The sequence below is a fragment of the Mesocricetus auratus genome, unplaced genomic scaffold (genome assembly GCF_017639785.1).
Source record: "Mesocricetus auratus isolate SY011 unplaced genomic scaffold, BCM_Maur_2.0 Super-Scaffold_6730, whole genome shotgun sequence".
NCBI lineage: Eukaryota > Metazoa > Chordata > Mammalia > Rodentia > Cricetidae > Mesocricetus > Mesocricetus auratus.
Window position 1 is genome coordinate 50,269,535 of NW_024429184.1, and position 22,381 is coordinate 50,291,915.

The following is a 22,381-nucleotide window of genomic DNA, read 5'->3' on the forward strand; positions in this document are numbered from 1 at the left end:
ACTTGAGAAAGTGCTCAACATCCTTAGCCGTCCGGGAAATGCAAATCAAAGCAACTCTGAGATACCATCTCACTCCTGTCAGAATGGCTAAAATCAAAAACACCAATGATAATTTATGCTGGAGAGGATGTGGTGAAAGGGGGACACTCCTCCATTGCTGGTGGGAGTGCCAACTGGTTCAGCCACTTTGGAAAGCAGTATGGAGATTCCTAAGAAATATGGGAATAAACCTACCACAAGACCCAGCAACTGCACTCTTAGGCATATATCCAAAAGATGCCCATTCATATAACAAAGAGGTCTGTTCCACTATGTTCATAGCAGCTTTATTTGCAATAGCCAGAACTTGGAAGCAACCTAGATGTCCCTCACCCGAAGAATGGATAGAGAAAATGTGGTACATCTACACAATGGAGTACTATTCAGCAGAAAAAAATAATGGAATCATGAGATTCGCAGGCAAATGGATGACACTAGAAGAAACCATCCTGAGTGAGGTAACCCAGTCACAAAAAGAGAAACATGGCATGTACTCTCTCATATATGGATTTTAGACATAGATCTGGGGAGTGCCAGCCTACAATCCTATTGCCAGAGAGTCTGGGAAACAGAAACTTCATTTACTGGCTGGTTAAGTACTGAGCTGAACTCAAGAAAGCTAGTATCAGAGAGGGAGGACTGATGATCAAAGGGATTAAGACTGGGCTGGTTGAACCCCCAGAAACAGCTGACCAGACAAAGGTTAACTCTTGAATCCCAGGCATCAGCCTGGGAATCCAGCATGGGACTGATCAAGACCCCCTGAATCTGGGTGTCAGTGAGGAGGCCTAGGTAATCTATTGAGCCTTGGACAGCAGATCAGTACCCATCCCAAGTATACACACGGTCTCTGGACTCCCATAGAACAATGTGAGGTGCACTCTCACCCTGAACTCTTGGGGAAGGGTCTAGGCCCTGCCCTATATTAAATGACAGACTATGGACACCCCCATGGAGGGCCTCACCCTCCCTGGGGGAATGAGGGGATAACGGGGGGGGATGGGGGGGAGGGCACGGGAGGAGGGGAGGGAAAGGGAGAGGGACCTCGTACTGACTTGTGAAGCAACCTTGTTTCTTATCTAAATTTAAAATGGAAAATAAAAAAAATTAATAAAAAAAAAGTGGGACAATGACATGAATGGTTGAATGAGGATGGTGGAGATGGCATGGAAGAGGCTAGGATATGAGGAGTAATAACTAACACTAAAGACATTTTGAAAATGACATGTGAAATTCTTCTAGCACAGAAGCTCCCTAAAACAGATAGACATATATAGAAAGTTATGTTTTAATGGAGGAGTTATATCCTAATTAGACACCTCATAATAAGCAGTCCAGCATCTCCCCAGTGCTAGATTACAGATGTGTACAAATATATCTTTCAGATAATATTTTATCTAGTACCTCGAATGGGTTATCTTTGTTGAAGTGTTGACTAATGGGGACTCAAAGACCCTAAATCATTACAGTCTACTGCCAGTATTCTTGGCTGATTTCCAGAAGATTATGGTTTGGCCCTACGGCTGAAGATACTACATATTTGAATCACATGATCAAGCTGGTATTCACATGGAAGCTTCTTCCCTACTATCTAACTTTCATGGGGCTGATAGGTACTTGTGATGAAACAAAGACAAAAAGTAATCCCCTAACTCATCAGTTTGTGACTATGCAAGCTACAATATTTTCCCTGATAAGATTTGCCTACTGAAAGGAAATAACCAACCATTTTCTGATTGGATCTAATTCTTGATACATTAGATGGGACCCATATCTAGCATTAATAAAGAGGCCAGAAACCATGGTTAGAGATGTCATAGACTTTAGTGGGGGAACCTAAAACTATTATTTATTATTATTGTTATTTGAATTAGATATACCATTATAATTATCCTGATGTCTTACTGCTATACTGAGAAACCAGAACTTTCCTCAGTACTCATCAATGAAGCTTCTTCTCATTGAACTTATTCTGATATGCTGGAAAAGAAAATGCTGCTTTCTGCCCTTGCTCAAAAATTCTTCCTGAGGATAAATTGCAAAGGTTTGTATTACTAGTGTTGACAGAGGAGATTTCAAGACAACCTAATATTGACTTGTCATGGTTATTAGTGGCAGATCTATAATGAAAAGGAAAAACTATAAAATATACAGTTTGAGGCAAATAGGAGCACCAGAAATTATAATGGAGCTAAGTTCAGTGCCAAGGAGATAAAATGATTAAAAAGAGCCTGATACTGAATGAAATGATAGGAGTAGTAATCTCAGGGCAAGACACGGTAGCTGAGAGTTCCACAGGCAATAGGAAGAAAACCACTGGACCTGGCTTGAGCTTTTGAAATGTAAAACCCACCCAATTGCTACACTTCCTCCCAAAATGTGACACCTAATAGTGCTTCTCCATGTGAACCTTTGGGGGCCATTTTCATTCAAACAACCACATAGAGCTACAAGGCTATCATGGCCAGGTAGTTTAATGTTGTGGAATGAATTGGATTGCGCCCTGTAAACTCATATATCTGAATGCTTGGTCATTAGCTAGTGGTGCTACTTGAGAGGGATTAGGAGGTATTACCTTGATGGAGTATGTGTGACCTTGATGGAAAAAGTTTGTCATTTTCAGCTGGATTTGGGGTTTCAAATTCTCAAACTAAGTCTAGTGGCTCTCTCTTCCTGCTGTCTGTGGAACCAGATTTAGGATTCTCAGCTAATATGTCCACTTGCATGCCACCATACTTCTCACCTGTGCCCCTGAAACTGTAAGCAATATCCAATTAAATGCTTTCCTTTATACAAGCTGCAATGGACATTGTGTCTCTTCACAGCAATAGAATACTGATCAAGTCACCAAGGATACGACAGTAAAACTTTACTTCCCATCTATTTTGATCATTCTCATGAACAATTATCTTTTCTTATAAATTTGATTAGAGAATCTTTGCTCATAGGAGCATTTTCAATGAATTTTGTTTTATGCATTTTCAGTTGGTGGGAATCATAGGCCACACTGTTGCATCATGAAAGGTTTTGACATATGTACACATTGTGAATGGCCTAACTGGTACAATTGATATGCCGTTAACAAATATTTACCATATCATTGTGGTAAGAACATTTACAATCTACTCAACAACTTTTCAGTGTGTTATCATTATAGTCATCATGCTTTATAATAGATCTGAATTTATTCTTTATATCTGAAGTCATGTAACTTTTAATTAATATCTGTGTCCTGGTTATATTTTACCAAATTGACACAAACCTACACATACCTGGGAAGAGGGAATCTCAACTGAAAAAAAGAAATTACTTCATAAGATTGACCTGTAGGCAAGTACATGAGGAATAATTGATAACAGATGTCCTAGCCCACTACAACTAGTGCCACCCCTTCAGTAGTATGTATACATAGGCAGCTTATTGCACTTCCTGAATTGTATAAGAAAACAGATTGAACAAGATGTGAGGATTGATCCAGTGAGCAGGACCCCACTATGCCTCAGATTCAATTCCTGCTTCCAGGTTCCTGCCTTGAGTTCCTGCCCTGACTTCCCTGAGAGATGGATTGTGATTTGAGAGTTGTAAGCTGAACTCAATAATCTATTCTTCAAGTTGCTTTAGTCATAGTGTTTCATCAAAGCAGTAGAAAACCTAAGACATCCTCTCATGGACTCTTGCACATGCTGTGACAAGCAACATACTAATCTCTCTGCTTCTATAAGTTTAACAAGTTTTGAACCCACACATGATTGAGATCCTGCAATATTTGGCATATGAGCAGTTTCACTCAACACAATAGCCTCCAGGTTTTCACATATTGTCTTAAGTAATACAGCTTGACAATATTTAAAATAGATTAGTACACTATTTCATGTACACATAACATTTTCTTGTTTCTATGTGTTTTTTGTATTGATGGACACTTAGAATTTGTATATATCTCTACTATTATTTGAAATAATAAGGGGGATACAAATAACTTTCTGAGATATCTGATTTCATTTTATATTTTTAGTGTATATCTGAAAGTGAAATTGGTGGGCTATTTGCAATTGTACTTTTCATTAAAAAAAAGTATTCCATTTTCTTCAATGGGTGTAACCATTTGCATTTTTATTCACATGATTTCCTACCCCATATCTTTTTTGTAATTATCATTGTAACAGTTGTGTGTCAGTATGTGATCATGGTTTTTATTTTCACTTTAATTGTTATTGTTAATCAACACTTTTTAATTCTATCTATTTACTACTTGCTTTTCTCAATTAGAGTATTTATCTTGATATAAGCTATTTGTATTGCATCGATATTTCTGATATTAAAAACTTATTGGATAAATGAACAGAAAACAAACATATATAAGTACATCAGAATAGTTATTCTATAAATAAATTCACATATTCATGGTTAACTGATTTTGACAAAGGTGCTAAGAATACACAAAGGATAGAAGTCAGTTTCTTCAATAAATAATTTTGGTAAAACTTAATTTATGTCAAGAATGAAATAAGATGTTTATGCCTTATGACTTTTATCATTTAAAATACAAATATCCTTTCAAATGGATTAGAAAGCCCCACTTAAGACCTGAGTTGTTAAAAACCAATATAAAAAATAGAAGAGAATGATTTCTTGACATTATTCAGTTATAGATTTGTAGCATAGCCACAAAAATACAGATAATAAACTCAGATCAAACAAATGAGATTGTCCGGAGTTAAAAGCTTATGCACAGCAAAAGAGGAAATAAATCCACAGAGACAGAGATAAAAATGGGATGGGAGGAGATATTTCTGAATGAAAGATTATAGTTTGTTAAGAGTTGTGTTGATTTCTGCATTTGCCTCAATTTTGTCATGTGCCTACTTTGTTTCATATGTTTAATTTGTTCTTAGTAAATTCCCATGCATATAATTTTAACTGTAAGGTTTCTTGAATAGATAAATAATATTCTTTTTTTAGTGTTTTTTAAAAATTTAAAATTTAAATTAGAAACAAGGTTACTTCACATGTCAATCCCAGCTCCCTTTCCCTCCATCTCCCACGCACTCCCACCAATCCCCCCACTTCCCCTCCCCCAATCTACACTCCTTTCCCCAGGGAAGGTGAGGTCCTCCATGGGGGTGTCCATAGTCTGTCATTTCATCCAGGGCAGGGCCTAGGCCCTCCCCCAAGAGTTCAGGCTGAGAGAGCATCCCTCAATGTGGGATGGGCACCCAAAGTCCATTTGTATGCCAGGGATACATATTGATCTACTACCCAAGGACACATAGATTACCTAGGCCTCCTCACCTTGAGCATGAACACCTAAGGGAAGAGCCAATGTCATAATTTTCATGTAAATTTAAGATTAGGTACTGAACACAGTTTTAGGACATGGGAAATTAAAAGAAGGCTGTGTGTGACATTTGAGTTGTTTTGGGATATTAGCAAGGAGAACTTATACAATTGTAAAGTGCTTTCCATCTATAAGAGTTACTTTTGTGTGAAGCATTGTTAAATAGAGTAAAGAGAGAGGGGCAGAAGGGAGGAAGGTGGCAGGAGGGAGGAAGAGAGAGAAACAGAAAAGGAGAGGCAGTGATGGAGAGAGAGAGAACAAACTTGTATTCTACAGGCAGAATCAGCCCCTGGCTAAAGTCTGTAAAAACTGTGGTTACGCATGAGGCAGACTGTATTCATTTCCACATAAGGTCATTCTGTTATCAGGGGAGTTATCAGTCAGCTTTTGTACACCTTTACTTCATGGCTGGCATCAACAGTCCCAGTGTGTATACTCAAAAAACCATCTCAACTCTATCAGTGAGGATGTAATCCCATGGAGGAATCTACAAAGCTGCACATTGTCAATCCATACAAGTTTTAGAATTAATATTGAGAAGAAAAACAGGCTAGAGAAATTTCAGATGTCAGAACAAAATTCCCAGCCACATCAATACTAGAGAAATAAAGAATTGAGTTTTTCAGGGTCCTCTGGAGAGGTTTGACAAGGAAAGATGCAAATCAATCATCTCTGTTAACTTAAAACTATTTAAAAACTATACATATATATATATGATATCTTTAACTAGATGTTTAACAGAAGTATCACTATTTAATATATGAAAGAATCTGAGAATTAATAACCAGTCAATTACCTATCCATCATGTTTAGATATCACTAATAATAAATATTGGTTAAATAATCTTATCTTGCTAATTTGTAATAAATAATTTAATTAAATAATTATGATAAGCCTCTCTAAAACTTAATGCAGCAATAAACATGGAACTGGTAGTTGGGACAATTCAATTTCTAAGGGTACCAGTTTTGTTTGACTTGAGACTAGCAACAGGCTTCTTCGATCCTTTTAGTTACCTGGAGGACTAACAGCAGCTCTACCAAGTTCCTAATCCAGTTTCTATATTAGACTTTATAGACAGACAGGAATAATATTTCAACAATACAAAATATGAATAAAAATAAAATTTAGAAGAATAGAAAATATACCCAAGCAAATAATATGTTTTTGATATCTGGGTATATACAGTTGATTGTGAAGTATAAAGAAAAAAATATCATTCTTCTGATGTTGGGCTATTTTTTTTAAAGTGGTTATTGTCTATGTTTTAGAAAATTTTATCACACAAGTCAACTACAAATATAGATGTTAGTCTTAAAATTTCATAGATATATAATACGTTTTTATTCAGTTACAAGTGAAATGCACTGAAGCAAATTTTAAGTTCCTAGGATTGTCTATTTGTCCTATAGTTCTGGTACTGTTCTCTTCATCTATTTTCTCTCATTTCACTTACAAAACTCCAGCCATCAAGTATACCAAATTCTCCAGGAACTTTCTCACTTACATTGTTCCATACATTCTTGCATGCATTGTTCCAAGCATACTTGCCTGCATCATGGAACTATCCAAAAGGAGAACCACTCACTGAATCCTTGCAGTTATCTTATTTTGATGATGTCTTACTCAGTGTGACATGTCATAACTATAGAAACAAAGCAAGTATCTCATTTCACCTTCCAAAATTCCTTTATTTGTTATTCCATACCATATTTTCACATATGACCATATGACTTGTTCTATTATACATTATCCTCTAGTATCCAGTGAAATACAGTATCATAGATTGCCATAACCCTTATTCTAGAGTGATGTCTGAATAATAATAAATGATTAAATACAAATCTTTGAATGATTAAATTTCCCCGAACAATTATGCATTAAGGATGCACCATTTTTTAAATACCTCAATAGAAACAAAAAAATGGTTGAAATAAAGAGACAATTTCCTATATACAACACAGAAAGAAAAAGTCAAGTATAAAAGTCCAAGATATTATCCAAAATATATTAGAAAGCTGATCTTGAAATTAGGGAGCACAAACTTAAATGAGAGTTGGATGACACTGTGAAAAGACAAAGTATCTGCATATTCAAATGTAAATGAGCACCAACAATCAATAGGAAGAAACTGGTTAGAGCATAGAGACAGGAAGTGGGTGCCATCTGTCAATGAGGAGCTGGCTAAGGTAGAAGACAGAGGTTTAATTCAGGTTTAAGCATGATCCACTGTTTTGAAAAAGACTAGACTATGTGAAGATAGTTTCAGAATACAAATTGTGAGATGATTACTCTGTAAATATGCACATCTGCATTTCTTTTCTAGTTCAGTAATTTCCTAAATATGAAATTTTTTGAACACTGAATATGTAAGATGGGCCTCTGAAATAATTGTACTTTTTAATAAAGGTATGGTACACATAGCAATTACAAATTTAGTACCAACTTTACAAGTAATTTTTATCAATAAAGTATTTGGATGTACTTATGAATTACAGTATGTTTTGAGTACATATGTATATATAACAGCAACAATATTGTTTTAAATACATTAATTTTTATTGAATTTATTTTAGAACTCAAATAGTTATATACATCTATTGTATATGTACATTCATGTGTATAGGTATATGCATATGTATCTTTCTTCATTTTGCAAACAATAATCATCATTGCTGTGGGTCCTCAGGTTCTTTGCAGTCTTTTTATGGTCTCACATGAATCTAAAGCCTACAAGATTTTAACCACTATGCCAGTCAAGAAGAACCATCCAATGAATAAGATCAAAATGACAATGCAAGGACCATGTGGTGGAGGAATTGAAAGATAAAGATGGAAAGTACCTTGGAAAAGATATTCCTTAACAAGTTATAGAAGTTGCACCTTGATTGATAGTGGGCTAGATTATTTATAAAGAACTCGGGTGGCTGTTAATCAGCTCTCAGAGTAGGTACATCCAATTATTCCATGGTATCTTAATTAAAGTTCCTATTGCTGTGACAAATCAACATGATCAAAGGCAAGTTGGGAATGAAAGGATTTATTTGGTTTACAAATATATATCATTGTTCATCATGAAAGAAAGTCAGGGCAGGAACTGAAACAGGGAAGGACCCTTGAAGCAGGAGCTGATACAGAGGCAATGGAAGGGTGCTGCTTAGTGACTTGCTCTTCATCGCTTGCTCACTCTGCTTTCTTATAGAACCCAGGACCAACAGCACAGGGCTGGCACCAGTCACCATATACAGGGCCCTCCCACATCACTCTCTGATTAAGGAAACTCCTAAAACTCGAATCTTATGAGATCATTTTTCTCAATTAAGGTTCCTTCTTTTCAGATAACTCTAGTTTGTGTCAAGTTGACTTAAGAGTAGGCAGCCACAGGGCATAAGGATAAAGAAGGTGAATCCATGCAAATGTCCCATGACAATAACAAAGTTAATACCTTCCAATTCTGTAAAAGAAAAAAGTAACTATTTTGAAACAGGATTATTCTGTTCTGAACATTCTCTATAACATCTCAGTGGGTTCTGAGCTTGTTTACATCTTAGTTTGTTTTACTAAAGACAATTCATTTTTTTAATGAAATTATCTCTATATGTCTTTCACAAGGCTTCCAAGATACCTTCTCAAGGTCATCTGGGGTTTCAGTAAAAGAGGGAACAGGTATTCATTATTTATACATAACATGCGTCTTTCAAATTTTAAACTTAGATTGTTAGAAAACATAAGAAAATAATATGAAACATGAAAGTTAAAAAGTTATACATAATAGTGATAGTTTTGCAGACAAATTAATTTTTAAAAATATGAGTATGAGACTTCCTTAAAGTAATCTGTTTGGCTCCCACAAAAATCAGCACTGACACGTGCACATATTTTCAGAAACTGCTCAGCAAATCATGTATCTGAGAGCTGGTTTACATTTGTGCTGTACGAAGTTGGCATCATTGAGGGAGCACTGAGGGTGGGCATTTTCCAATGGAACTGCTCCCCAGAATCAAAATTGTAACTAGCTAATCCAGAAGTGAATGAGGAATTCATTCAAAAGTCCCACATGAATCTTCAAAGGCTTAGTGCAAATGATACTGATATTTTAAATCCTCTCTCACAAGTTTCTTTGCTCTCTCAGTTTTCAAAGCACTGACAAAACTATGTGCACCTCTCCATTCCTCCTCCTGCCTTTATTAAAAGGTGGTTGTGTCATTTTACTGAGAAGTGTTTACAAAACCCATAGGAAATGAGAAAAAGAGGTTGATTTATTAACTATTTTGATTTAAATAAGGATCACAAGAATACCCTGTTCTCTTACCAGAGTGAAATTTGTTCAGTATGCAATTAATTTCCTTAATTGGAGTACAATTACTTTATGAGGGTATAATGTTTTTTACATGACCAAGCACACACATAAATGATATGAGAAAGGAAAATGGCTTGAAAGTTGGCTACACGGTGATTTAGACACCTTCTCTACACATTGGTTGAAAAACAGTCATATTGCATTCTTGTCTTGCAAATACTCTTTTTGCAAGATAGAAATTCATTTAAGGATTCTATTAGCTTTTATTGCTAGACTTTTATACATTTTAATTTTATTATATCCATAGTGTCTCATATTTTACATTATTAGAAAATAGGAACAGTTAGTAGAACATAATGCAGTTAGCTGATACAACTGAACCTAAGAAACACCTTAGATATTTTTAAGCTATAGCATTTTAGTTCACCCTACCGTGTTCATGCCTATATAATTATACATCTCCTGGTTTGTCTCCTGCAATTCACAATTTCCTCCTGCTGCTTAATCACAGACTTTGGCAATCACATTTTAGTGGGAGAAAGACTGAGTGTGATTTTTCTGTGAATCGTTTATTTGCTATGTGCATTAAGGGGATGATTACCCTCAAGGGGGAAAATGAGGGGGTGTATAAAAGATGCAGGAGTAGAGGTAGGAGATGGATTTCAAACACATGCATAATTTATATTCATTCTTATAAGAAGAAATCACAAGAAATTTAATCATAAATATATCTGTAGATTTCACAGCAAACATTTTTTGAAGAGAGTATATCAGATTCCAATGGTATATCTTGATTATAAGAAAGAACTAGTATCAAACTGAAAGACCTAGCATTCAGAGGTTTGAGGGGTTCAAACTTCAGTGAACAAGGACAATGTTAGTTCTAAATGGAACAAACAGTTAATGATGAAACACAGCACTGCATTTCTATCAGGCTTAGAATTTTTGACAGACGAATGGCTGGTGCTGATCTTTTTGCTTTTTAAATAATTCCATAACATCCAAACACACTGTAATGAAGAATTAGAAAGCACAGATTTTACTGGAGTAAGTTGCCAACACCTGTGTGTGTAATGGTTAACAGAGTCAGTGACAGGTCATTTGGAGCTGACTGGTTATATATACTTTCCACAAAGGAAAAGATAAAGTGAGAAAGTTTGACTTACTAGGGAAAGATGCAGTTGGGAAGGCTTTTATGGAAAGTATATTGCTTTGCCATGAGACAGTTTTATTGTCAGTCTTTGATTTTCAGCTAAATCCTGAGGGTTTGGGCTTCATAATCATCTATGTTGTCGACTTAGCTTCATTCCTTTTAAGTGAGACTCGGCTCCTTTGGGAGGATTTCAGATGACTTCTTTTAACCCTTTGAAACGCTTTCCATAGTGGATTATGCTACAGTCATGCTCCGGACCAAGAAGTTTGGCAGTGCATAGACTATTAAATATTCACCTTGTCATTCACAATTACTATACCTCCTCCATTAACTGCTTTTTTTCTCTTGAGATTTTTAATTGAAACTAGAGGCATGAATAGAAGTTTTACACTGCCTTCTCAAATCTTTCAATAGACTTCCAAGAAAAAAATCTATCACTCACAGAGAAGGGAAAAGCTGCCCAGCGCCCTGCATGAATGAAGGCTGCTGAGCTAGGCTGAAACTGCATTGGATCTGTTTCTCTGTTGATTTTGTAAACCTTTCCAAGGGTTACCATAGTAACAAGCAATTTATCCCCTCTCCCCTAACATCTTTCAAGCATGTAACAGGGATAAAGACAAAGGTTATGGTTAAAAGAGCTACAGAATCTTTCTCACTCTCAGCATCTATCGGAAGGAGTCATGATTAGTCTTTTAAGAAATCAAGTATGTTTTTCTCACTACAGTCATATGAGAAAGTTGTGTCGGGATTTACTTACATCTCTGATGTCTGCGTTTGCTCCTGTACATGGTCATTCTGAAAAAAGGAAATGCCGACTTTCTAAGAAGTAATTGATTTGACCACGGAGACAAAGAGACGGGTTCTGCTCCTGCTTTGCAGTGAAGCTGTTGCTCGCTGACAGAAGGTAACCAGCAATCACACAGTGAAAGCCAGGGCAATACCATTCTCGTAAAATTACAGGGATGTGCCACACCGCCTGTAACCACTCTGTCCAATGCAAATCTACTAGGAAAAATATATAATTTTCTATTCTCCCAACCTATATTAGTTAAGTTCTCTGATAAGATCTATACTATTAAAGTGTTCTGCTCAGAGCAAAGCTGAATTAAGAACAGATTCATGTAGTTAGCAGGAACAGTAAAGCTGAAAATTAAATTTTGAAACATGAAGACCCTTGTTTGGCCTTTTCAAATATTAAAAAAGTGTCCTATGAGTTCAGACATCCTTTGGTGACTCTAAAACACTGAGATTTCTATGTTGTTATGAAATTCTACTTAATCTTTTTCTTCTCTGCCCCCTCATGAATTTTGTATATTTAATTACTAAAGCAGTTATCACTTGCCATACTGTCTATTTCCTTAAACAGTGTGTACTTTGGCAGCAAAGCAGAACTACATGCTTAGCATTTGAACAAAAAAAAGGAGGGGTACACAGTTGGAACTCAGGCTGAGAGCATACCTAATTCATGCTAGCCACTATGCTGTTCCTTGCAGAAAGTTTTCCAGAACCTTCCATCTATCTGCAACCTCATTTCAGTACTCAGTCTTGTACTCTCACAACACAGAGGTGAAACCTGAAATAAGCACGTCTCATGCTTTCCCTAGGAGGATAGGATATCAACTGTGACTTCACCATTCAGTGTGCACTATGCAGAGAGAAACGTTGGGCACCCAGGTCAGGGATGTGCCTGGTCCAGATACTCTGAGTGTTAGGGGCGGTAAAATACTTCCCAAGTGTTTTCCCCTCTTTTTTCTTTGTTTCCAATCCAGGAGGACCCACAGACAACAGTGGAGCATTTATAGATACAAAGACATCTGGATTATGTGCTAAGTTCCCCTTCCATCAGAGCAGTAGGGGTGTCCATGTTCAGTTGCCAACATTCCTTTTTATTAAAATTGGTAGTTAGAGAAAACATATTTGTGAGCCTTAATAGATGGATTGTTTGAGTGTAAAGATCACTTCATATTATAATAATTATTGCATCTTATAATTAGAGGTGTCAAGAATGTTACCCAGTAGGTTTTCACTATTTCGTACAGTATCCTCCACTTTTAACTAACTGTACTCTGCAGCAAGGATATTGGAGATCACATTAAATCTCCTCTTGAAGCATAGTTGCTATCTGTTCTCTAATCCTGTATTCTTGTATAGTTTAGCATGTGTCCCATAACCTTTTCTCCTGACTAGTGTACTCATTAACATTTACCAATCACCTGTGATTGCCCCCTTTCACTTATCTTTTATATTGAGAATATCAAAGAATATCAAGAGCTCACACTAACAACTGGCATATAACAGAACCTTAACAAATACTTGCATAATATATATAAAATTTAATTACTTATAAAGTTCATATCATTATAAATTTTCAATGAAATTAGAAAATAGGCAAATATATGTGTAGTGAATATTAATTTAAATACTCATTTTTTCATATATATCTTTTGTTTCCTTGGCTAACTTTAATGTCCTCTGGTTTTCATTAAATTATATTTCTACCATTACTTAAGTCAACTTGAACACTTTTTATGCAGACCACATAATTCATTTAGGTTTATCACATATGGACAGCAACTCATACTGGCATCATCACAGCTGTTAAAGTAGAGTGTCTGTCATGTACTCACCTATGACTGACATCCCATATCAGGCAAAACTTGCACCATCACTGACTTTTTCAGAATCCATAGTGGGACTCCATCTTATCAGTCCTTTCTAATGTTACTTTATTCACATTGGAGAATACAGTCCATATCTTTCAGAGTTGAGCCTAACAGCTTGAATATTAAAGGCTTTTGGCTACAAGATTTGGGTACCTCAGACATAACTGAGAACAAAAGACTGGTAAGCACCTACCTTGGCATAGTTATAAGGCTCAGGGGACAGAAAGTAAGATGGAAATGGGAGCACATGATCTTCTAAGAGTAACAAAGTAATAAGTCTCTCTCTCTCTCTCTCTCTCTCTCTCTCTCTCTGTGTGTGTGTGTGTGTGCGTATGTGTATGTCTGTGTGTGCATGCCTGTGCACATGTGTGACAGAGAGACAGACACACAGAGACAGAGAGACAGAGACTGCATCTTAGTGCCAAACATAAACTTTTTCAAACTTTTTACAGCAATTCTACTGCCTAGATATCTGCCTAGGTAATACTATCCCATTACTATCCAAAATTTGCAAACAAGGAAACTTCCATAGCATGGTAATCAGTACACTGTACATGTCACAAAGAATTGTTTTGGGAAGTACATCTGTAAGAATTATATCTGAATAGTGAAAGCACTGTGGATGACTTCCGGAAGGGTCCTCTGGGCTTCTGAAAAGGCACATGTATCAAGAACACCATGCTTCCTGAAGATCAGCACTGAAAATGAATGTTTTGTGGCTTAACAAGAGCTGACACTGAGAAATTGCATGACTCCATCAGATACTAAACTCATCATCTTGCTCAGCCTAGGTTTAGAGGGGAGGGCCTTGTTTCTGCCCCAAAGTGATTTGCCAGACTCTGGTGGGAAGCCTTTCACCTTCTGAGGAGTCGGAGGGGGTAGGGTAGGGTGAAGTTGGGGAAAGTGGGAGTATTGAAGGAAGTGGGAACTATGATTGGTATGTAAAATGAGAAAAGTTTATTTTCAATTTTAAAAAAATGATAAAAAACTATCATCTATTACTGCCTTTACTATTATGATTGTCACCCTCATTATCACTTAAAGTTTCAGTAAAGTGGGGCTCAGATGTTATGTCTCACAGACAACAAAGCATGAGGATCTGATTCAAATTTAACTGATTGTTCTTCAGTGACAGCTGGATACAACATTCCTGGTAAAGGAGAAGGGATATTTACGGCAGTTATATAGGAAATAAGTGAGATTCCACAAAAACAATGCTCAATAGCAATCAGTAAAGGTTAGGAAAATAAATGTAATAATTTCCAAAAATTATACTAATAGATTAGGGTGTGGGGAGCTTTCAAGTTTGGAGCCAGAGCTGATTTGTTGATACAGCAAGTCTCCTTAGTTCTGACGGAATGGTGACTTTCCTCTTATACGTGCCCTCAGCTTCCTATTCTGTGTACCATATATAAAACACTAAATATTTTCAGAACTTCAGCAATGCTAGATTAATAGCAAATCTTGAAATCCTAACTTCTATGTGTTGTAAAATATTAAAAATACCTATGAAACTCAAGATACAAGTTCTAAAATTTTTATCATGACACAGGTTAAAATTGGGTGACACTAAAACTTCTGAAACAGAAGAAAATAATATACTGTTATGCCACCAAGATCCTTAAGTAGGTGGCATGCACACAACTGGTGCCACCCAATAACTGTTGATGGAAAAACACATTAGTTACCTCAAGTGACTTGGATCATGGACTCCCAGTAGGGATTTCAAATTGGGGCTTTTCCAAGTTATCACAGAACATTTCCTCTGGAAAACGTTCTTCAACACCATTTTTCTTAAGTGTTGTGAGTTATTCATATCTTAATACTTCTCTCTGGTTTGAACAGCTAGCTTTGGTTTTATGAAATTCTTTTCACGAAAAGACTGGGATGCTAAGGAGCATATTCTCTTGCTTCCCTTCATCATCATGCCATCTGGCCCTGTGGTAAGACTGTCTCTTCTCATGTCCTACATGAAGGCTTTTCTCTTTTTTGAAATGTTTCTTTGCATTTCTCTTTTTTGAAATGTTTCTTTGCAAATAAAGTTAATGTTAGCTATTGATATCAACTTTATATCTGTTCAGGGTGACAACCAAATTACTTTCAATGGCTGCACAAAATTGAATTCACCATTTCCAGAACTATAATACATTAAAAATACCTATACCCTTCCACAGATTTATACCAAAATTTTTGATAACTTGTAAAGTATTCTGGTACTGGACCCACATCTACTCATAAAAAACAACTCTTCTAATAGCTGATAACATAAAGATATATTAAGTATCCAGTAGCTATCACTTAAAGATCAATTTCTTGCCATTTCATCTAGAAAGTCATCTTCTTTTCTATACTGAGTTAATCATAATCATTGCTTTGTTCTTAAGGGAGGGAATATAAAACTACCTCAAATTCATTTGAAGTTTTCATTTGTAATATTGGTTCATATAATACTAATTTTCTGAATAATCCTGTGTTATTCCTGACTGTGGCTGAAGTGAAATAAGAAAACAAATCAAGTCTGTACAACTTCGTTGTTTTTTATTAAAATTTTTAAGTGCATCTGGAAATGAATTTCTTTTGTTTTTAGAAAAATATAATTGGATTTTCATGAAGTCTTTATTCACTTCTTTGGACTTTCTCCAGTTCCTTGTGCTCTGATATCAAAGAAGTCTTTGAAATCATTAACTTTTTGAAGTATTTAATTCTTACAAATATTAAACAAAGATAAACTGTGTCCCCTTCATAACTTATCATACAATCAATCTTATTTTCAGGCAATCTCATTAGTGACAGTGTTTCTTAAGCCTTTCCCTTACTGTTGCTTCCCTCTCGTTGTATGCATCTCACGGCTTATTAAACCTTCATCTCCTTTTAAAGCTTATATTTTATTATCCCGATATATATGTATTATTTTCCATTTATATTAGGATTAATTTGCAGCATTTGAAGAGTAGCAAAAATTTCTCACTTTATCCTCTGTATATTGTAATGTGATGAAAATAATATACATACATATATTATAGAATGTATTACAATACTATTAAATATAAAATAAATTAGTTTTGTTTACATAAATATTTACTTCTTTTAAATATATCTTTAAGAAGTGATGTTTTTCAATGGAATCCTCAGATTTACAGGCAAATGGATGACATTAGAAGAAACCATCCTGAGTGAGGTTACACAGTCACAAAAAGAGAAACGTGGCATGTACTCTCTCATATATGGGTTTTAGACATAGATCTGGAGAGTGCCAGCCTACAATCCCATGGCCAGAAAGTCTGGGAAACAGAACCTTCATTCAGTGGCTGATGGAAGAAGAGGCAGACTCCCATGGCTAAGCACTGAACTGAATTCAAGAAAGCCAGTAACAGAGAGGGAGGACTGATGACCAAAGGGATTAAGAATGGGTTGGTTTAACCCCCAGAAACAGCTGACCTGACAAGAGTTAACTCTTGAATCCTAGGCTGATGCCTGGGAATCCAGCATGGGACTGATCAAGACCCCCTGAATGGGGGTGTCAGTGAGGAGGTCTAGGTAATCTATTGAGCCTTGGGTAGTAGATCAGTATTTATCCCGGGTATACAAATGGACTTTGGGCTCCCATCCAACAATGAGAGATGCACTCTCACCCTGAACTCTTGTGGGAGGGTCTAGGCCCTGCCCTTGATGAAAAGACAGACTATGGACACCCCCATGGAGGGCCTAACCTTCCCTGGGGAAATGAGGGGATAATGGGGGGTTTGGGGGGAGGGCACGGGAGGAGGGGAGGGAAAGGGAGAGGGACCTGGAACTGACTTGTGAAGCAACCTTGTTTCTAATCTAAATTTAAACTTAAAAATAAATAATAAAAATTAAAAAATAAAAAAGTGATGTTTTTGTCATACTCTGACAGTATAAAGTTATCGTAGACTCAAAGAAACACAATCACTTTAGGGGATAAGGCCATTAAAGAGCAGTTATTTGCAATGAATTAACTCACTGATGTGAGAAGGTGGTACATATCTTTAATTCTAGCACTCAGGAGGAAGAGGCAGGCATAACTCTGAGTTTGAACATAGTCTAGTCTATTAAGTAAAAAGAAATGAATTAACTCACAAACATATAAAATAATAGTGTCTGTTACTGGTGTACATTTCTTTTTTATTTTTTATTTTATTATTTTAATTTTAAATAGCTTGCTTCACATGTCAATCCCAATTCCCTCTCCCTCCCCTCCTCCCACAACACCCCCCCCCCACCATACCAACCAGCCTCCACCCTATCACCACTTCCTTCCACATAGGGGATATCCAGAGTCTGTCATTTCACTCAGGTCAGGGTGCAGGCACTCCCCTAAGAGTCCAGGCTGAGAGAGCATCCCTCTTTGTGTTATGGACACATGAAGTCCATTTGTATGCCAGGGATAAACACTGATCTACTGCCCAGGGCCCATAGGTTGCCCAGGCCTCCTCACTGACTCTCACACTGAGGGGGTCTGGATCAGTCCCATGCTGGCCTCCCAGCTGTCAGTCTGGGGTCCAAGAGCTCCCCCTTGTTCAGATCTTGTCTCTGATGGTTTTGCCAGCTCATTCTTTGCCAATTTGCTCATTGTTCCTCTCTCTCTGTCACTGAGTTCCATGTGTTCAGTTCAGGGTTTAACTGTAGGTGTTTGCCTTGTTTCTATCCGTCACTGGATGAAGGTTCTAGGATGGTTATAGACATCAAGTTCATTATCAGGAATGGACATTTAAGGTGGTCTCTCCACTATTGCTTAGCTTGCCAGTTGATGTCATCCCTTTAGATCACTAGAGGTCTAACTGGTGCCAGATCTGTCTTCTAACCTATGATTCCCTTTTCCCCCTATTCTGCCCCCCCACTCAACCTTCCTGTTCCCCTATGACCTACTCTCTCTTCCTCTTCTCTCACATCTTCTTCCCAGCTCCCACCGCCCCCCCTCGCCATGTTCCCAATCTGTTCAGAAGATCTTGCATCATTCCTCTTCTCTGGGGTACCATGCATATCTCTCTTAAGTTCTTTCCTGTTTCCCAAACTCTCTGTCAGTGGAAGTGCAGACTGGCACTATCCTGATCCATGTCTAAAATCCATATATGAGGGAGTACATACCATGTTTGTCTTTTTGTGACTGGATTGCCTCACTCAGGATAGTTTCTTCTAGTGCCATTCATTTACCTGTGAATTTCAAGATTCCATTGTTTTTTCTGCTGAGTAGTACTCCATTGTGTAAATGTACCACATTTTCTCTATCCACTCTTCAGGTGAGGAGCATCTAGGTTGCTTCCAGGTTCTGGCTATTACAAATAATGCTGCTATGAATATAGTTTCAACAATCCCCCAGACAGGGGTTTTAATAATGCTAACTAACTATTAATTTCTTTGTATAAGTTATATTAAATATACTGTAGTTTCTAATGTTAATGTCAAAATTTTACTCACAAATTCCAGGCATTTTAATTGTAAAATGTTTATATTAATATAATTGATTTGGCATGCCTATAAACATAGTCTCCATAGGAACCTGGTATAAGCTTCTATTCATATATATTTATAATTATCACGTTGATGGGCTACTTCCACCCATTGAGCAGAATATAATGAATGTTCAGGTATCATGTCCAAGAGTATTTTAGGAACAGATCTATTATTTTCATTTCCCTTTTTTATTTTATTTTATTTTGTATTTTTTGTCTGCTAAGGAGCTCACAACTAACTGAATATTCTTTGACCTCACACATGTGCTTCAAAGACAACTATTTGGATAAACTCTGCATTCACCATTACCAGCACAGCAGTATGTGAGCAGTAAGTATGTAAACTAGTTTTAGAAGTTTACTTAAATGCCCTTTTATACAGGAAAAGAACAATGAGAAATAAAAACACTGAAATTTTATTTTCAAACCTCCTTTTGTTTAGTGAAAACTAAAGGAGTTAGTTTTTCCATATTATATTTTTGGAAACAAGCTTTTTTTACATGTCAATACCAGTTCCCTCTCCCTAGCCTCCTACCCTTCCCCCCACTGACCCCATTTCCCATCCCTTTTCTGTTCTCCTGGCAGGGTGAGGCTTCCATGGGGCACCTTCAAATTCTGTCATATTATTTGGAGCAGGGCTTTGACCTTCCTCCGTGTTTATAGGCTGAGAGTGTATCCTTCTATGTGGAGTAGGCTCCCAATGTCCATTCGTGTACTAGGTATACATACTGATCTACTACAAAAGGCCCCATAGATTGCCCAGACCTCCAAACTGACATCTACATTCAGGGGGTATGGATCAGTTCTACGCTGGTTTCCCAGCTATCAGTCTGGGGTCCATGAGCTACCCCTTGTTCAGGTCAGCTGTTTCTGTGGGTTTCTCCACCCTGGTCTTGACCCCCTTGCTCATCACTCCTCCCTCTCTGCAAACTTCAGCTCATTGTTTAGCAGTGGATGTCTTCTGCTGATTCCATCAGCTACTGGATGTCATATAAGGTAGTCATCAATCTCATTATCAGGGAAGGACATTTAAGGTAGTGTCTCTACTATTGCTTAGATTTTTAATTGGGGTCATCTTTGTAGATCTCTGGACATTTCCCTAGAGCCAAATTTCTTTTTAAACCCATAATGGCTCCCTCTATTATGGGATCTCTATTCCAGCTTTCCTCTATTCTTCCCCTGACTCAATCTTCCTGCTTCCTCATGTCCACCTCTCCCGCTTCTCCCCCTTCTTTTTCTCCTAACTCCCTCTCCTCACCCCCCCCCGCATCACACTCCTAATTATCTTAGGAGATCTTGTCCCTTTCCCATTCTCCAGGGGAAAATGTATGTCTCTCTTAGAATCCTCCATGTTTCCTAACTTCTCTGGTGTTATGGATTGTAGGCTGGTAATCCTATACTCTAGATATCCCCTATGTGGAAGGAATTGGCAATATGGTGGGAGGCTGGGGGGGATGGGGAGTGCAGGAGGAGGGGAGGGAGAGGGAACTGGGATTGACATGTAAAACAAGCTATTTAAAATTAAAATTAAAAAAATAAAGTCATTTTTCTAATATATCAACAACTATAGAACCAAAATTTCAGCTTGTAACTCTGTGACCTTGAGTGAATAAAATGTATTTGTGTTAATATTTTCTTGTGTTGATGATGTATCTACTCCAATATTTTAAATACCTTGTTCCTTCCCGGCTAAGATTAACCTAAATATAATAAATTTCTTAAATTTTTAAGAAATTTAGAATTACTTATAAAATATCCCTTGAAATTAAACTTTTTGATATATTTAAATTTGTGTACTTAAATCATGCCATCTGGTTAATGTAATCATGGTCAAAAGCAGAGATGATTCTTTGTGTGGACTTTGCTTTCATAAAGCATACAGATACTAGTCAATGATGACATGAATGAATATATTTGTATAATCTCAAATAGGTTCTCTGAATGTAGTGTTTTGGTCTTGTAAGAGTCTAAAATTACAGCCCTTGAGGTTAAGGGGTTTCCTCATCTCTAAGACAGAGAGGAAAAGTGAAGCAGAGCAGAGATTGAAACCACAGTTGGCCAGAGTTGCTGATGTGAAGGGTAATCATTTGTTACCGATACAGTTGCAGACTGAGGGACCATGTTGGAACAAGAACAGCGTGATAAGACATAATCTGCATCCAACAACTAATGTTGACAATTTTTTTCTGATACTATATATATCATCCTTCTCCTAAAAATTTCTTATAACTGTCTAAAGGAGTAACAATTAATAGATATGACCCTATGCCCTCAGTAATCCATGAAGCAACTCAGTATACATTTGTACCAGATACAAAAGGACAAAGATCACATCCTGGAGATGCTAAGCTGAAACTTAATTTACAATAGGTGTTACATGAACCTCTACATTTTTATAGAGAAGTTTTACTGAAATTGTTTTGATGGGGAAGTCCTGTGTATATGTCAATAAAGCACTGTTGGCCAATAGGGAAGCAAGATAGGTGGGACTAGGAGTGCAGGAGGACTCTGGGTAGGAGAAACACAGGGAGTCATCATGTAGCCTGCCAGAGAAGCTGTCCATCTGAGAAATACTTAGATGGGTTAAATACTTAAGTCAGAGCTAGCCAGTAAGAAACAAACAAGGCCAACAGCTTTATAATTAATACAGCGTCTTGTGTGTTATTTGGGGACTACAATGCGGCAGAGCCCGGGCGACTTGTGGGGAAAAACCAAAGTGGCTGGCAAGGTAAAGGCTTCTCTTAACAAGGTTTGATACCTATATCCAGACAAAGAAGAGTATGTCTTATCCAGTACCTCAGCACACTAAATGGGTGACTCTACTTCTTCAGAAGTGGCAGTCAATGGTTAAAGAACACCCAATAATCTACTAATGAATACGTCACAGGTGTCATTTCCATGAAGTTCACTGACACAGCATTTGATAAACCTTAGAGACAACTGTATAAATAATTTCTTCCTTAGAATCTATTGTGGAAATGTAAGCCAAGGGGTGGGAGGCTAGCTGGTGGCCATGTTGTGAATAAAAGGACATTCATGCAATAGAGTGGAAAAGCTTAACAAAATAAATAACTAACATGTACTAAGCCCGATCATGCTACAGTTAAATAGTGAATAAAAATTATAATTATAAAATTAGACTTACAAAGTATTTACATGAATATTATATCAAAACATTTTGGGAAATCTTCATTCTACTTGATTTTTTTCCAGTAAACTCCATTCCTCTTCTCTGCCAAATTCATTATTTACTTCTAAAATTTATATGTGAACTTCAACTATCTGTGAGAATTTCCAGTATCAAATTATGCAGTTGCTACAAGTCTGGTTATTTAAATCTTAGGTTCTATAGAGAACACATTCAGTTATTTAAATCCAGGCCTCCTCTTCTGTGACCTGACCCTGTTCACCTCATA

General features: G+C 36.9%; 1 protein-coding gene across 5 annotated transcripts in view; it reads right to left on the bottom strand.

Moving 5' to 3' along the window:
• The window catches only part of Ralyl (RALY RNA binding protein like), a 637,542-nt gene that overhangs the window by 229,248 nt on the left and 385,913 nt on the right, over positions 1 to 22,381 (bottom strand). Inside the window, exon 1 of one of the 5 annotated variants that reach the window (XM_040741382.1) lies at positions 11,589 to 11,741. The exons of the other annotated variants lie outside the window; for them this stretch is intronic. Coding sequence (XP_040597316.1) covers positions 11,589 to 11,625 — 37 coding nt within the window. The 5' untranslated portion in view covers positions 11,626 to 11,741. Of the gene's footprint in view, positions 1 to 11,588; positions 11,742 to 22,381 lie in introns of those variants that run through there. 5 annotated transcript variants of the gene reach the window in all.